Source organism: Pyxicephalus adspersus, chromosome 5 (genome assembly GCF_032062135.1).
Source record: "Pyxicephalus adspersus chromosome 5, UCB_Pads_2.0, whole genome shotgun sequence".
In the NCBI taxonomy this organism is placed as follows: Eukaryota; Metazoa; Chordata; class Amphibia; order Anura; family Pyxicephalidae; genus Pyxicephalus; species Pyxicephalus adspersus.
In genome coordinates, this window is record NC_092862.1 from 44464901 (window position 1) to 44482807 (window position 17907).

A 17907-nucleotide genomic window follows, 5' to 3' on the forward strand; every position below is an offset into this window, starting at 1 on the left:
CCTCAACAGTCCACGATCTACCAAAAAATAAAGGTTTTAGTGGATGGAGTCATCTAAAAATAGTTCACTGACTTTTTACAAATTCTTAGTTTGCCTAAGTGAAATGTATTATTTCCTGTTTTTCACTACATGGAATTGAGTAGGGAATGAATATAGCCGGTACTAGGTACTTAGTGGGGAATTTACCTTTCTGTACTGGTAACCACACAAAAAAGAAACACTTCCCTATGAAGACTTGGTGGTCTTCATAGCCATCTATCTCCAGAAGCGGATTTGTTTTTTTAAGATGGTATGTTCTTAAAGTATTTGACTGTTCTTAGAATATGTTGCATTCAGTACTGCTTATATTTGCTAAAGGAAGTCATACAATAATGTGTCATGGTTAACATATTCTAATTACATTCAATTAGACAACACTGGAACAAACTGAATTTGCCAAATGAGTGTTCCATTCCCCTTGTAAAAGACAACTTAAATAAAGTTAGTTTGCACACACAAAAGTCCATTCTACTACAGCAAAATATTTTCACTGTCTTTGCCTTTATTATGTAATTTTTACTTACGTTCTTCCAACCCCTTTACCAAAAAGGAAAAAAATGCTTTATGTGCTATCATGATGAGGATTGTGTATTTCTGACACCAATATAAATCTTTATTTCCCCAGGGCCACAAGTGAACAAAGCCAAGGTTCAAGCAGCACGAGAAAGAATAAGAGGCACAGAACAAGAACGCCTTCTTGTCCACTAAGGTGACTGTGTACAATATATATGGAGCCCCCCTGGAGGAGAGATACAGACCCATCCAGCACCACCCTCACTGCAGTTTGCAATCTCAGGAAAGGACTCTGACAGCAGTGTTATAAGCAATTACTTCCACCATGTATATAGAAGTTACATTTTATTGGGAAAGTTTTGTTTTTTTGTTCTTTACAATCTTTTTAATTTATGGGCAAACCTTAATGTGTTTTCTAAATGCAGAACCAATGCAAGTTCCCCAGCTCCTTTATTTCTGACGGAGTCATGTTTTATCATAAAGGCAAATATATTTTAATAACTAATTTGCTAATACATTACTTTTTATATTAGAGAATATATGAGCTGAATGAAGAAAGAAAGGAGTTCACGTTTTATAAGCAGAATCTGCATGGACTTTATTCTTAATATAATACATTTGTACAATTTTTTTATATGCAGTCTAAGCAGAGCTAATCTTCAGCATTGCTTGTTCACCAAACTGCTGTCTGAAGAAGGTCACATGTTCCTCGCAGTGTTCTCCTGCAAAGAAGAAAATATGAGGAAGAAGGATAAGTAAACCTGCTCTTGCAGTAGTGTTTTAATGCTGAGTATCTGTTAATCCTTAAGTTTGGATAAAGTGTTGAAGGTTAGATGCTCTGGTTGTACTTTGCCTGAGATTTCCCCTTAAGTATCACTGAGATGGGAAATGGGAAGGAATTCTTCCCCATACGAGCCATTAAAAAAATGGTCTGTCTCCTTACTTAGATTATTAATAAATTGTTTTTATTGCTTCCTGTCCCCCAGGTAACTAGTTCTACTTGTTTCCCATTCTAGTGACCACACTTTCCTTCCCATTCTATCCACAAAAGGAGTTGCAGGAGTTCACTGCTATAAAACTTTGATGTACACAGTCTCTTCCACTTTTCATTTGTAAGGGAAATGAAAATTGAATTGTACAGTTTTATAATTAAATAAGTCAACTTAATGCCTGGTTTCAGCCTTGTCATTTATACACCATCATTTCATTGCTGCATTATGAAAGGAGCAATTATTTACACCACAGGTACAAAGTAGCAGTAACCAATTCATTTTGCAATGTCAGAGCAGTATGGGCTGATATCTGATTGGCCTGTAATTAAGCTCTACAATATGTGAGACAAAGGTCAACATAACTTACTCCTAATCATATGGTATGCCTAATAATTACAATTGTCTTATCACAAATCTTTGCTAGATGTTGCTATGCACAGAATTTCTAACTTAAAGACATTATTCATTTTATAGAAACTAAAATATCCACTGCTTCTAGCCTCATATTCATAAAAGATGAATGAGCACTGTACACAGTGCCTGTCCTATGGAAGGAGGAGAACCTCCTCCTCTCACTTGTATAGCAATCATTCCTGACTGATCAATGAACAATATTCAGCAACTGCCGTACACATACTAACCTAGAGCCCCATACAAGTGTATGAAGGCTCACTGAGGAGGAGTATGTGTTGCACCACTGCAATAGTAAAGAGGTTGGGGATGGATTACATTTCTTTAAATTCCATGGAGGGTGGCCAATACCAGCTTTATTTTCATGTATTTCCATTAAAAAAAAAAAAGTCTTTTGCATCAACCATTATAGTATAGCAACTCCTTAGATATAACCTTGGAAATAGCAGTAACCGTCAAAGTATACCATTTATTCCTATATTCTGGCATTCTAATAAAAGTAGCTGTCTTCACATTGCAATATCTGCTCAAGCCCCTTGTACCTGGAGTAAAGTTTGGGTTTCCTCGAAGACGTTGGTTTCTTTGCTCAAAGAATCTGAAGACTGTATAAAAAAGCATGTCATCAGATGCCTGCTTTGCAGCATCCAAGAACTTGCGAGCCGATATGCTGTCATGTCCGCCAATACTTCTCACAAACCTCAGAGCGGCAAGAACTTGATGTTTAGATAATAAAACTTCAACAATCTCATCATTGGCTGTGGAAAGTCTCTGCAGAGATAAGATAGACATAAGCAGTCAGCTACAGCAGCATTTCTACATTTAACACTACTATATTATTACACCGTTAGAATTTATTCAAATTCTCTCTGCACATTTGCTTCCAAGAATATTATATTCCATGTAAATCAAATTTTCCAAGTGAAGAAAAAAAATTCAGTAGTGTCGCCAAATAAATTTAAGTAGTCATTTATCTGTCTACAAAAACCAAAAATTGGTATTTAGATAGCATTTTAAGAGTCTCCATTTGGATGCCAATATTCTATAAGCAACAATGATTACCTTTAACATGTCGAGGGAGAGCTGGTGTGCTGGGGGATAGACACTTTCTAAAGACAGTAACAGGCAGGCCTGGAAGTACAATAGAAAATGAGAATACAGACCTATTCTCCAAAGAAAGAATATCTTGATTACAGCCAGGACTTACCCACTCTGTTCGGACCATAAAAAAGCTCATTATATTGTGACAGTGGTTATGTTTGTTTTAAGTGACACACATATTCTAAACCAAACACATTCTGTATAAGAGCATATAAACTTATCTTTCTGACAACCATGACTCTTTAAACTGTATCACTTTGCTAATTGTTGGCTAGTGCAGGTATTTAACATGTCACCTGCTCCTCTTAGTAAACAATGTCTTTTTTCAACCAGTTTGTAAGCCTTATAGTGATGTACAAATCAGGGGAACAGCTAATTACCGGTAACACATTCAGAAGTATCCAATACCTGTAGTGGTTTAGAAAATGGTAAAGGTTGCAGACACGTGTCACCGGCAAAAATACAGCATTTGCTTTTACAGGATGTGTTACTTATTGGGCCTGCAGTTAACAGGGTGACCTTGAAGATCTTTCACTGAATGATTATGCAAGTTCCCATTTCTGACTCTTTAGAAATAAAATAAATATTGCCTGGTTGGTGTTCTGATCCTCTGTCTTTAATACCTTCTGAATCAACCCAAGAATGAGTATACAGCTCAGGATTATCTTGATATCCAGGCAATTGGCATTCTTTAGAAGAAGTTTAGCAATAGCAGCTCTCATAAGGTCCACTATTAGGAAACCTGTTGAGAGAAACACAGAGGCTACACACAATAAATGTGTGGAAGGTGAAATGCAATCTGCTTTTCACACTAGTTTGATATAATTTGGAATTCCTCAACAGATGTATGTATTCACCCTAAATTTAACCTGCTTTTGCATTCCCATGGATTTGTATAAGACTTAAGGGGTCCTTAAGTCCAGTCACTGAAGACCAAAATGTGAACACTTTTCAATATTTCTCTGACAGCAGTAAATTACCAAATAGTTTGCAAATAATAGGAAAATTATGCCCAAATTCAACCTGTATGTGGACTGGAGTGCTAAGTGTAAAGAAGCTCTTTAGACATGAACAAATGTGCTTTAAATTACTGTCAGTCAATTCAATGTAAGTGAAGGGTCCATTAACACTCTAGTAACAAATAAAAACACTGAATTTGTAATATGAATGTAAGCCAAGTCCAAGCTTAACAGGTACTTTTTTCAGAAAAAGAGGGAACTAAAGTAAATGCAATGATTATATAAAACACATGGAATGTATGTTTTGTTTTAATAGGTGGACTTTAAAATGCTAACTGCTTGGGTCAGATCTCAAGCTATGGTCTCTCCACTTCGGAAAGATGCATGAATGACATACCAGAGGTTTGGAGTCACTGAGCACATGATACTGAAGGAACTGGTGGAGCATATAGAAGAGGTTGTGCTGTACCAATGTCTTTATTACCAGTTCATATAAGTAGTGCTGCAAGAGGAAGAAAATGGGATTTAGTTACTTGCACAGTGTTATCTAATAACCAACAAAAACACAATACCAGTATTGGACATGTTCAGGATTTTTTATTTTTCTTTATTGGTATAACAAAATACCTTACAGGGATGCCTGTTATTCACACATATTGTAACCTTTACAGTAAGACTATTTAAGGCTGCTAAAGAGGTTGCCTTTATTTCATGTTTCATAGCGGGGACTGAGGCAAGCAACTGTCCAATAACATCTCCATTTCAAGTTTTATAATAACTTAGTTTAGGTAGGTGATGAGATGGCCTTTGTTGGGGTCTTCTAACCTAGCATCAAGTTTATAATTTTGCTCTGACAGGTAGAAAATACCAGTAAACAGCACAAGAAGTAATGCCTCCTGAAACTCCTCCACTGAGAAAACCATTACCAGAGCAAAATCTTAAATTCTGGAGAAATATATGCATACCATACCTGTACAGGGATTTGAAACTGGTTCAGAGAACGGATATACTCCATGAGGACAGCAATGATGAACTTATGTGGTGCCTCCTAAAAAAACAAAATCAATGAAAAGTCTAAAAATGTATTTTAGTCACCCTGCCAATCATCTGCATCCAATTTTGCAACTAAGTATTCTAAAAGTTTTCATGTGCGGTGTATAGGAAAGCAAGCAGACTTACCTTCAGATCAGTGAATACAGACAATACATGTGTGTACATGTCAGACTGGTCTATGACAGCTTGTCCCCGCACAGGTCTCTTTACAAGAGCGTTACTTCTGCCTTGACTGGTCTCAACTGCCTGTAACACACAGAACACAGTCAGGCCCAGGACATGAGAGCATTCCAATATGTACTACCCGTACAACTTATACAAATATATCTACAATTATTTTTTGCACCCAATTCTATCAGCTTACAATGCACAATCTGGGCAAGCATTCAAATTAGATATATTGTATGTTTTCTATATTATTATGATTATTAATAATAATGAATAGGATTTATATAACAACGAAATTTTAAGCAGTGCTGTACATTAAATAGGGGTTGCAATTGACAGACAGATACAGGCAGAAGGAGAGGACCCTGCCCTGAAGAGCTTACAATCTAGGAGGTGGGGGAAGAATCACACAACAGGATGGGAGATACTATTTCATTTTTTATATTTAATCCATATATCTGTATGACACATCATTCAGTGTTTTCCTGTCTTAACCTGTGCTGGACAGAATATAGAAGCAGACACTGCTGACTTGGTTCTGAAAATGCTCACTCTCTGGCTTTCTGTAGTTATTGACCAAGAAAAACTATGCAGCTAGTGAACTCAGGACTCTGTACTTGGCAACAGTTCACTGATATAAAATAACACTATATAGAAAGGTACCTAATGTTACCTGGGCTGCACTTCCTTGCTTCCCTGATACACCAACAGTGTCGTTTGGTTATAAATGTAGTGTTTCTAGGCATATACACCCCTTCTACCTACCACAATACAATGCTCGTGTGTGTGAGCAGCAATGATCAAAACCAAACATTCTATCAAGACTCAAAGCATTATCATATAAATATAAACAGTAAGAACAGTATTTGCACCAGATCTTTATGCCCCAGCAGGAAGTACAGTGAAGGTGAGAGCAGCTAAACTGTCCACCTATAAAATAAGCTTAATTTATGTTTTGATGGTTACATGCAGGAAAGGCCTTCATTGAACACGGGTGATGGGTCCCTGAACAGACATAGCAGATCTTACCACTGTGTAGCTGTGCTCGGCCTCCAGGTACTTCTTATATTCACAGTTGAGTTTGTCGAACACTGTAGCAATTACTGGAAGTGATGCCCTATCCTTTTCTGATAACACTGAAGAACACATATAATATTGTTTAGGTTCATGCTGACAAGCTGGGTAATATATGTTATAATATCCTCTTGCCAGTACTTACTCTGTGAGCAAACTGATAAAATTACAGCTTTACAGTCTTTGCGCTGAAGTAAAAAATCCATTAGTCGGCCCTTGTCTGTGAGCATGTGCACAATAGGCTGCAGTTTGATACGGAGATACCATAGGTAACCTATGTATGGACATGAGAAGAAAAAAAAAGGGAATCCTCAAAAGTGTAAGGGAACAGATATAAGAATCACTGTCAAGAAGTTCTTCTGCTTTTAAAATTTATCTTCTTATAACATACAAATAGACTGCCACCATAATCTAATGATATGCACACCTAACCTCTAAAGATATCAGACATAGAAAACAAAACAGCCAGAACTCTTACCTTCGCTGGCACTGATTATAATATCTGGCTGAAACACAATCCAGGAAGAAGAATCTGTTAAGCTAAGGAACAAAAACACCATTTGGAGCAACCACATAACACTTCAGCTTCCTAACAGACAAAATGGATAGCACAGGTAGCAATGATGACAACATATTTAGGCAAACTGTGATTGCAGTCCTGTCAAGTTGTTTGTAATACTTTGTAAACAGGTTATTTTGTTTACATTTTTTTCTGCACACAGTTACAGAAAGCAGTATAAATCACAGTGTACTTAAAATCAATCTCTGCCACACCAAGGTTTTAGCGTTAAAATGCTCTCTATAAATACATGTATGTCAGAGACCATCTGCAGGGATCCTCATCCAAACCTTGTGGCATAGGCTCAGCCTTTAAATCAATATAGAAAGGATACAGAGTTTGCATGGAATTGGGAGCTGTCCAGCCACAGCTGCAGGACCTGCGAAAAAAAAACATCTCAAATATATTGATCAAGGAATAAATAGTTTTTCAAATGTTTTATTAGTTTATAATTTTTTAAATGTTACTTTGGTTTATCAGGACAAAATATCAAAATGCTGCCATCATAATACACATTTTTAATGACGTCAAGCAGCCAAACATTATACAAAAAGAAAACACACACTGACCACAGTAATACATACCTGTCAAGGGGATATTATAGGGATGTATAGAGCGGGCAGGCAGCACTGGCTGGTGTAAGACTACTGTGCCATCACTCTCTCCTCGCAGGCGAATGTCAAAGATCACAGATGTCTGCAAACATAAAAAGTATGAATAAAGGGCTTGGAAATACATAATTACACAAGTAATAGGTATACAATATTACATGCCTTCTTACCTCAGTATCCTGGTGATGAACTACTACCAGGTTGTCTACAACATTAAGTGCAAATTTCCCTGTTCTGTTCAGTTTCAGAATGTGCGTCTTTTTGCATGAACCTTCCCTGAAGAGAGATTGTAAGAGTGGAAGGAGAACATGATAAGATGCAGGGAGAATAGGCTTATACATGTGAATGGCGATAGATGATCATCTGCTGTTTTCTATCTGTTTTTCCCTAACATTAAAAATGTATCAGAATCAAAGATACAGCAGATGATCACCACATAAATTCAACACATTAAATCGGACCACAGTCATTCTTTAAAATTCAGAAACAGACAGGCTGCTCAAGGGGGCTTAAACAGTTTGATTACTTCCAATCTGTTCAATGATATTTAAAGAACTTGAACCACATGATTAAGTGTGACCGAACACATATCAAACTTTTTATTCAGATATATTAGGGAAAAAAAAAGTAGTAATACAATTGAATTCTATACCGTGGAAGGTGATAGAGGACAACCTCAGCTCCAGGGCTGCTGGAAGCTTTTGCGTGATGTCTCAAGAACAGAACATAAAGCTGCCCGTATCTAATTAGAAAAGATAAGACAGAACAATAAAATAATATCATAACAATAAGGTAGATGCAGATAATTCAATCTCCTGCCTATTTCTGCAACACTTACATTGTTGCCATTGCAATGTCTCTTTCAGAAATCTTTGCTGGTTTTATGGAAGATACTGGTAGCTCAATTTCAAACTTTGCCATCTTTGACAATGTTCCACTCTGTTGAGATACAAAATAAAAAAAAACTAGTTGAAGAACCATATAAATGCAAGAAATATTAGAAGGGCCTTTTCTGAGTACACAAGTCTATCGGGGGCAGCAGACAAAGATATAACTTCAAGATAAATAGTAGATATAACTGTAGATATAACTACAAAGATAAATAAGAGAGCCTAAAAAAATGCCTTAGTCTATATAAAGACCAAAAGAAAATTAAAAAAAAAAAAAAAAAAAAAAAAAAGATTGCTGTGTTAGGCTTGTAACAAAAATTCCAGCTTATTATTGCCTACACTTCCCCCCGATGTTACAGAGTTAAAAATGTTCTCTTGCCATTTAACAGTATTCAGGCTGCCTAGACTCTATTGCCGCAATACAGGGGTAGGTAACTTGCTCCTTCCTACCCAGCAAGTCCAGATATTTACCAAAGGATTTAATGGAGAAAAAGTTTGTAGTGTGAAAACATGCTAGGAGAGTATTGGGGGTTTAATAGGAGAGTAATAGGCAAAGTGATACTTTCTAATAAATAAAAAGAATGACAATGGTCTTGGGGGTCCTAACCCACCACTTATGTTTCTGCATTAGCTAGTGTTCAGCTTCTGAAGTGCTAACTTACCCTGAAGTGGAATGGCTGCAGCACATTACATAAATTGGCAGTAGACAGCAGTATGACGCTGCTCTCCGGACAGTACATGTACCAGTTCACATTGATACTCTGACTCTTCAGGAACTTTAATGTCCGCTTTTCAGCAAGCACCTGCAAACATAGAACAATTTCAATTGAAGAACCAGTACAAAAACTACATAATTATTTTTATTAAAAAGACAATAAATGAGTATAGATGTCATTTGTTTTCCCAACAAGATACCTGATAAAACTCAATTCCTTGGTCGGTTATGAAGACAATCTCTGTGGCACTAGTCCAGCAAAATCCCAAAATCTTTGCATTTTTTGTCTTAAAAAGAAAGTTAACAGTTTAGAAGCCATGACAAGTGTTCTTTTAGTAGCAATAAAAAAAAAAAAAAAAAAGATAATTGGTAAAGATTCTTTAAGTACCGGCAAGTCAAAAGGAAGGGAATAAATAAAGACATATACAATAATGGAAAACATAAAGATATAGATAAAGTTATAAATGTCTGTCATTCCCTAAATTTGGACATGAATGAATTTAGGGTAAAAAAAGTAAAGCAAAAAGTGCTGCGTAATTATGTTGGCGCTATATAAATCCTGTTTAATAATAATGATTTCATATCATCCATGTAAATTATGAAATGCATGTCATAACAATTACACTTCCTTTTGAAGGACTTTTACTTCTTTGGGTGTCTACACTGGAGACTGACCTCAGATGAAAAAATATTTTAGGTGCATGTATACCCAAAACCTACAAATCTGCATACTTTATGGTACAAAAGGAAAAAAAGATTTTCTGAGTAACAGGATTAAAGTAAAACTACAGGTATTACATACATATCAATACCCAAATATCTACAACACTGTACAGCTAGTCCTCAACACTGAATTAGTCCTCGGTCCACAACACTGAATTAGCTGTACAACACTGTACAGCTAATTCACCTTTGTCACACTGCACAGTTTTTCACTTAATACAGGAGACAATTCGTGTATTCTCACATGGTGTAGTTTGTGGATTTTCTTGCAGATGTTTTTACTATGCAAAGGACATATAAACTATGGCAGGGACATTAGATTTGCATCACGGCTATGAACTCTGTAAGGCACTGTGTAACATATAATATGATAATAATAATCTGTTCAGAGGAATAAAACATACCAAAGGTCCTAACCCATCTCTGCGCTGTCCCAAAACAAATAACTGAAGCTTAACTTTCAGTTTAAAGCAGATGTTTATCATCACGCAGGTCAGTATCTTGAGGTCTGCAAGCTGCCTGGTTTCTGAGATTTATCCAACCAGGGTGCAGATTATTTACAACATACCGGCCATGATTTAAAGTGTATTATCCATAAAAGCACAACACAATACAGAGCCCTTACCTTACATTCTTGTGAATATTCCAGCTGAGAATAATCTTGAATTAGGTTGATAAAATCCTAATAAATAGAAACCAAAAAAGTGAATACAATGAAATTATATAAATTATATATAAATTATATTGACTATTATAATTATATTAAACAAAAGTTAAATTTAGTTATTTTGACACCGTACAATGAATAATCATTTCCCGAGACCTCACTTATGTTAAGTCTAAGGAAAAGAAAAAAAGGAAACATGAGATTTGCAGACCACTGTTATACAGAAATCAGCAAATTACTCACCACAGATTTAGCTGTTCTTTGCACGGCTAGAATTTTGTTTCCCAATGAGAATTTGATACATTTCACTTCTCCCTTGTCTTCCATTCTAGAAAATAAAAATCCAGTTATAATGGCAGACATAGGCTGTCTGTAGTCAGGTGCAGACTACCCAATGTGCAAGTTAACATTCTGAATTATATATAGGGCATGGAACAACACATAGGGGAACCTTGGGAGGGAATTCTCACCAACTCAAGGTATACAGCTCCCATATATTATACGAGTTGTGTCTTATGTGACATTGCAACACACAGAGAGGATTTAATATTATTACACAATATTTATATAGCACCGACATAATACACAGCACTGTACATGTCAAGACAAGTCTATAGTCATGTCACTAGCTGTCCCTCAAAGGGGGTTCACATTCTAATGTTCCTAAGATAGTCATATGTCATTAATACAGTATAAGGCCAATATTTGGGGGGGGGCAGCCAATTAACCTAACCGCATGTTTTCGGAATATGGGAGGAAGCAAACCCACACAAACATGAGGAGAACCTGCAAACTCCATGCAGATAGTGTGCTGGCTGGGATTCGAACCTGGGACCTAGCGCTGTAAAGGCCAAAGTGCCAACCTCTTAGCCACCCCATACCCCTACACCAGTCATTCTCAACCATGGTTCCATAGATCCCTAGGAATTCTCCTAAGGTTGCTAGGGGCTCCATGAACTGACTTTCCATTTGATATTTGAATAGTTTGGGGCCCACGCCACCTAGCAGCATGAATCTAATAACGTTTAGTTGTCTATATAGGTAGTATTCTGTTCGCCATGATAAAGGGGCCATTCTTTCAAACTGGCCACCAATTTAGGAAAAACTTTTTAGATTAAATAAAAGCTATGAAGCTGGGAAACTGCTATTGTCATAATTAAAAAGTCAGTTTTCCTTTGGTACCTCATCACCATTTATTAAGAAATATTTGCAAAGCACTATACAAAACTAGATGAATTTTATTACCGGAAAGAAATGGGAATTCTGTCCTCTGGGCCTTTGACCACAACCCCTGTGGCTCCTCCAGACCGCACAGCAAACACCTTATGGGAAGACAAATGAATTTGTGTAAATACCCAAACAGGTCATTAAATTAAAAAAAGGTTATGAATTATAGAACTAAAGAAAAGAAAAAAGCAAAACAAAAACAACATAAGCAGCACACTTCTGCAATACATTTCCCTGTGTTTTACACCTGTGATTCTGCAAGTACAGAGTTTACCTGTTGATCTGTTAGAAATGCACGCAGCTATTTGTACTGTGAGCTGACAACACGCCGCTTGTTTGGTGGTGGAGTATTGTCAGCCCTCGTCTAGTTATCTTTGTGATACACAACCAAACCCTTCCTTCTCATCTCCAGTACATTCTGTGGTCCAACATGATCCTCACACGATGCTCCTCACACCTCAAAGTAACTTTGGCACACATTATGGAGCACGGAGGTTTGTTTTTAAGGAGCTGTCCTAGCACAGCGCACAGTAACATGCTCAGAAACACACATTTGTTGAAGTGGTGCATATGTGTGAATCCAACCAGACACTTTGATACACAGGAAGTGTGCACTGGGAAAAAATATTTCAATCATACATTAGAAATACTCAAAGAAAAAAAAATGAAGAGATGAACCTCAGGCATATAGTAGAGTTTAAAAATCTTTGTAGCTGTGTGTGCTGTGCATCAATAGCTGTGTTTGTATACACAGAGAGTCAATGAATTCAACAGAAACAAGCCAATGGCTGCTATAGTCAGGAGGAGATCACATGGGAAATTAAAAAAAAGGAAGTGCTTGTTAAGAAAAATCATGTGACTAAATAGAGGTTCTGCATGCACCATAAGAAAAAGACAAGAAGTGTATAAAAGACAGAACTACTAAAGAAGAACTCTACACATAAAAAGAAGATAAAAAGCCCATTAAATATAATGAAATAATACCATATTATGTCCAGATTCTGATGGTCAACAACCATAAACTCTGACCCAGGTCACCCAGGACCCACCCCAGCCTCTGACTGAGCAGTGAAAGGAGAAGCAGTACAATGACCAGATAACCTATCTGCTTTCTTTTGCCAGCGCTTCTTTCTTACAGTTATTGCAAGAAGATAATATTAGATCAAGTGCAGATACAAACACTGCTTTTATTTAAAAAATACATTTGAATATGTATTTAAAATAACTGTTTGTAAATCTGTAATTTAATTGTGTCCTCTAGATCAAATTAAAGATGTGTATCATTCTTTAATGAAAACTTGAGTGATCAGGTAAAATACAATTCATTTACTTTTTAGAAACTAAATACACTGTAAGGCAAATAAAAAAATAAGGAAACACAATACAACAACCATAAAAAAAACTTGTCTATAAACAAAATAATAGGATGGTCTCTGCTTATCTCCTTATTTCTTAATCCTGTATATTACCTGCTTTAGTATAAATCAGTGATAGTTGAAGCCTTAGATCTTCCCCGGTGGTAACGTTGGGAAAAGGCCTCCAGCTACCATTAATTCTTGGGTTGTCTTGCATAAACTACACATTTGAGATCTCCCTAAAGTACATCAATGATATCCAGGAAAGATCCAAATGTGTCCCATGTCAGCCTGATAAAAGCAAGCTGTCCTCCATTATTTTCTGGTAACATACTACATTCATCTTACCATCAATTTCCATAAAGTCATTTGTGCTGCTGTATCCCCCCACCCCCACAAAGACTATGAGAGATCCACCTCCATGCTTCACAGTAGGGATGAAGTCCTTTTCATTATAGCCCTTGTTGCATCCTCTCCAAATGGTATTATTGGTTGTGACCACAAATTCCAATTTTGGTCTTAACACTTCAAAGGACTGCAAAACTTGCAGGGTAAGTATAAGTGGCAAGTTTTATTGTAAGAGTTTTGCAATACTGGCACAGTAAGGCTTTTTTCTTTCATCTTGACCATGTAGCCCATTTTTATTTAAGTGCCTCCTTATTGTGCAGCCACTTGTAGGGAAGTGTTTCAGCTGAAAGGGGCTGGTGAGGTTTTCTTGCATCTTGATAAATTTTCCTGGCAGTTTCAGCTGAAATCTTGGTTGGTCCTGTGGCTTGGTAACAACAGAAGCCATAAATTTCCCCTTTTCAGCATTTTAACACAGACAGGCATTTTGGAAACTTTAGATGTGTTTTTTTATATAATAAAACAACCTTTTCTTGTAGGTGCATTGGCAGTTCTTTCGCTTTCCCCATTGCTTGGTATCCTGCAAGTCATTCATGTAAATTATCCATTTATACATAGAGCTGGATCAGAACCAAGAAGTGACCGGTCTGGTACTGTACCTTACTGGTGTGTATTATCAGCCCGAATATTGAAGGGTATAGAAACTGTGATCAGCCCCATCTGGGTGAATCTGGTATCATGTCATGATCACACAATTATAGAATGATAAATTGCCTCCTAAATAGAAGGAAAGTTTTCTGCATGATCAGCCAAGCAAAGGCCAATATTTCACAGATTCTGCCACGGTGTGTAACGCTCTGATCACAGGTGTATATGTGGGGTAATGAACACTTACCTGCAGACAGGTACAGCACTATATAAATACAAAATAACATTAAGATAAACAGAGCACAATATAAATACAGCACAACATTAATATAAACAGAGCACAATATTCATATAAATACAGCACAATATTAATATAAACAGAGCACAATATATATAGAGCACAACAATATAAATAAAGCACAACATTATTTATAAACAGAGCACAATATAAATACAGCACAACATTATTATAAATACAGCACAACATTAATATAAACAGAGCACAATATAAATACAGCACAACATTATTATAAATACAGCACAACATTAATATAAACAGAGCACAATATAAATACAGCACAACATTATTATAAATACAGCACAACATTAATATAAACAGAGCACAATATAAATAAGTACAGAATGTTACCTGTTTATTGGCCTCATCAAAGAACACACTGTTGACATTTGTAGCTTTCTCGAACAGGACTGGCCTGTCATTTAGCTCCAGGTAGTACTCTTCCTTCTCCATGCTTGTTTACGTACAGTCAGTTGTGGTAGGGGAGGTGTATCGGTCCAGTGTCCCCAGGACTGCCTATATAGTATTTACAGCTGAGGATATCAGTATAATACAACATCTCCGTCCATTGCTGTCACTACAATCCAACCCAGCAGCTCACAAACCCCAACACCATCAGTGTGCACGAGCATGAGCGCGTTCCTGCACTGTTCTCCTGTACGGCGCATGTAACAGGAAGATCCGCGCGCGCTCACGAGCACAGAACAAACACATGACCCCGCCCACATATCCATCTAGCTCCGCCCATTCCCATGTCTGACCCCCGCCCTCATCTTCATCTGACCCTCCACCTCCTTCTCCTGTGCACTAGAGATTTGGTGTTAATAATGACATTTTTATACAGTTCGCACAAAGGCGATATAAGGGTTAAAGAGAGGCGAAACAAATTGCGTTCCTCTTCCAGACAGGAGGGGTGATAGGTACAAGTCACAAAAAACATTTCTATCGCTGACCACAAAGAGTTAAACTTTAAACCAAGCTGGTGGGGGATGAGGTGGGCGGGGTTAGGGTGATGAGGTGGGCGTGGATATATGATGGGCTCGGGAGTGAGCGCAGGTTGTCATGTCACGTGCACAGTACAGAAGTGAAGTGCTGGAACGCGCTGCCATTGTATTGTAGCCGGGCGCTAGTGAACCATTAGCTTAACCCTGGACTCACATAACATGGCTGTCTTAGATCGAAAAATATTTTATCCTGTAGACAGCGAGTCATGTGACTGAAGACCACGCCTTATACAGTCTTTCCATACAATCTGTGCCCCCAGGAAGTCGGCCATTTTGTTGGTTATAATAAATCTCTATAGTAATAGCTTACTACTGTATATATGTAGATTAAGTATTCAAAACATCCTTCTTAAAATATTATTAGTATTATAAAAATATTTACCTTCTTTGAGGTATATTTACTTTTCTACCTATAAAAGTAAACATCTTGCCTAAGTATACGTCCCAAGGTTTGAACATGCCAAAAAAGGGAAATTAAACAGTGGGCGGGGCATGGGAAGGGTGTGGCCAAAGCCTGGGATGCAATGGAGTAATGTGAAACCCATCCAGTAACACTAAATATATAACCAATGCATCTTTAAGGTAACCCGTCAATCATCTTCTGTTCTTTAGATGTTCTATTATAATATATTGGACAGACAAGGGACATCTGATAATTGTATGTCACAACTCAATATTACCCAACATACTTCCCTTTTTAAGAATAGGTTCCTAAAGAAAACTTTGCTAAAATAGACTAATTTAATATTTTTCTTTACCTTTATTGCACAGATCCAAAAAATGTAACATTGCACACAACCCCTATATTTACACACATCTAATACTTTGTCACAAATTTTTCAGGCAAAAAAATGTGAAAAAAAAAATTTTTTAACCAGGAAAAAAAATTGCATGGGTTCCCTTGATATTGAAACCAGACCCTTCAATAGATTGGGGACTTTCCTGAATAGGAAATGGGGCAGTGACCCTGCACACCCCTATCCATTAAAGGTCCCCCCCTCAAAAAAAAAAAAAAAGCCCCTCTATTATTATTATTTATATATTACAGCACCAACATATTATGCAGCGCTGTACACAGGGAGGAGGAGAGGATCCTCCACCGAAGAGCTTACAATCTATACATTGGGGGAAGTATCTTCTGAGACTTTTAAACACAACGTATTAAAAAAAATATTTATTCTATTTTTAACTAATATTTACCTTTTCAGGCTCCAGCAATGTGTATGTGTGCACCAACGGATGGATGGATGGATGGATGGCCCCCTGTGGTCTCCCATACACAAGCTGAATGAAGAAGTGAGGAGTACTGAGCTCTGCATTGCACTCTGAACTATTGGCTCCACCTAGTGGCAGCCCTCGGAATAACACAAGTGAAACCCAGTAAAACTTTTCTCTGCTTTTCAGACCTTTACATATTTCTCTGTGAAAGCTCCCAGAAACCGGTTTTGTCTCAGCAAAAGCGATCAGGAGCTTTGCCTAAGCACAGACACTAAAGGGGTGTTTTTTTTTTTTTTACTTGTGTGCTCATCTTATGGTTGTCACGCTGATAACAGGGCAGAAAGCACAGCACCCTAATGGTTGGTTAGACAGGGAGAGCTGCAATCTCCCAGTGTAATCTGAAGGAGTGGAGTCAGGTGATGCAGGGGTATGGGAGGCTTCCCACTCAGCTGCAGCAGGGTGTCCAAGGTGGGTGCTGCTTACAGTTTCTGATTACATTTTTACAGCTACACTCAATATTATGCTGCAGCTTCACCTAAGATTTTAGGTTGTTATTGCTGGCTGTGCCTTCTCTTAAGAGCATCACAGGGAGAGGAAGTGCGGCAAAATCTCCCTAAAGTGGTCACACAAATAAAAGCCTGAGAGAAGTTATATATAGAAGTAAGATAACTGCAAATTCAGCAACTGTTAATACAGTGTTTCTCCCTGTTAGGATAGAAAATCTGCAAACTTACATTCTGTTTTTAACCTTTTTGTTGGTTCCATTCTCTACTCTCCCAAATATTCCCATGTTCCTCTGCTGCCATTTTCAGGTCTAGTATATGCCCAAAGTAGACCCAGAGGAGTACAGTACAATAAGGAGCTACCAGAAGGATTTGCATAGCAACAGTTTAGTGACAACCACCCATCATCTGCAAGCATTGAATGAAACTGGACAGTCCAAAAACAATACAAAATATTCATTCGCATGGACTTTCTTCTATGGCTGAGGAACTTTCCCTGGCCATTGCCAGTATGTCAGAAAAGCTGCTCATTATCCAATATTTACCTATTTTTTTTATTTTGAGTGCTTTTTTGGCAGGTGCAGGAAATAGTTAGGCACAGGTACATTACTTGATATATAGTTTAAGAATATTACCACTGCAAAGTAAACCTTATCCTTATTACTTTCAAACCTGTTTTGTGCTTCTGGAAACGATGGGATGAATCAGACAAAAACTTTCATGTATGCACATTTTGCTATGTGAATAGGGGATAAGGAATCTAAAGGAAGGAAATCCTCTTAAAAATTGCAGGACAAGTAGTAATAATAGCATATTAACAAGGTTGGTGTATTTTAT

General features: G+C 37.3%; 2 protein-coding genes across 2 annotated transcripts in view; one reads left to right on the forward strand and one right to left on the reverse strand.

Annotated features, from left to right (window-relative positions):
- The window catches only part of NPC1 (NPC intracellular cholesterol transporter 1), a 41654-nt gene extending 39935 nt beyond the window's left edge, over positions 1 to 1719 (forward strand). Inside the window, exon 25 of the mRNA XM_072411313.1 lies at positions 665 to 1719. Coding sequence (XP_072267414.1) covers positions 665 to 747 — 83 coding nt within the window. The 3' untranslated portion in view covers positions 748 to 1719. The remainder of the gene's footprint in view (positions 1 to 664) is intronic.
- RMC1 (regulator of MON1-CCZ1) lies at positions 1125 to 15010 on the reverse strand. Its single transcript, XM_072411315.1, has 20 exons — positions 14697 to 15010; positions 11718 to 11794; positions 10716 to 10800; positions 10431 to 10487; positions 9283 to 9369; positions 9030 to 9170; positions 8316 to 8416; positions 8130 to 8219; positions 7648 to 7753; positions 7451 to 7562; positions 7201 to 7245; positions 6786 to 6839; positions 6453 to 6581; positions 6263 to 6369; positions 5192 to 5311; positions 4983 to 5060; positions 4410 to 4514; positions 3015 to 3083; positions 2498 to 2723; positions 1125 to 1274 (listed from the first exon to the last, which is right to left on the reverse strand). Exons 1-20 carry the CDS (start codon positions 14796 to 14798, stop codon positions 1195 to 1197), a joined length of 1971 nt encoding a protein of 656 aa, XP_072267416.1. The 5' UTR covers positions 14799 to 15010; the 3' UTR covers positions 1125 to 1194.
- Positions 15011 to 17907: the final 2897 nt, after the last annotated feature.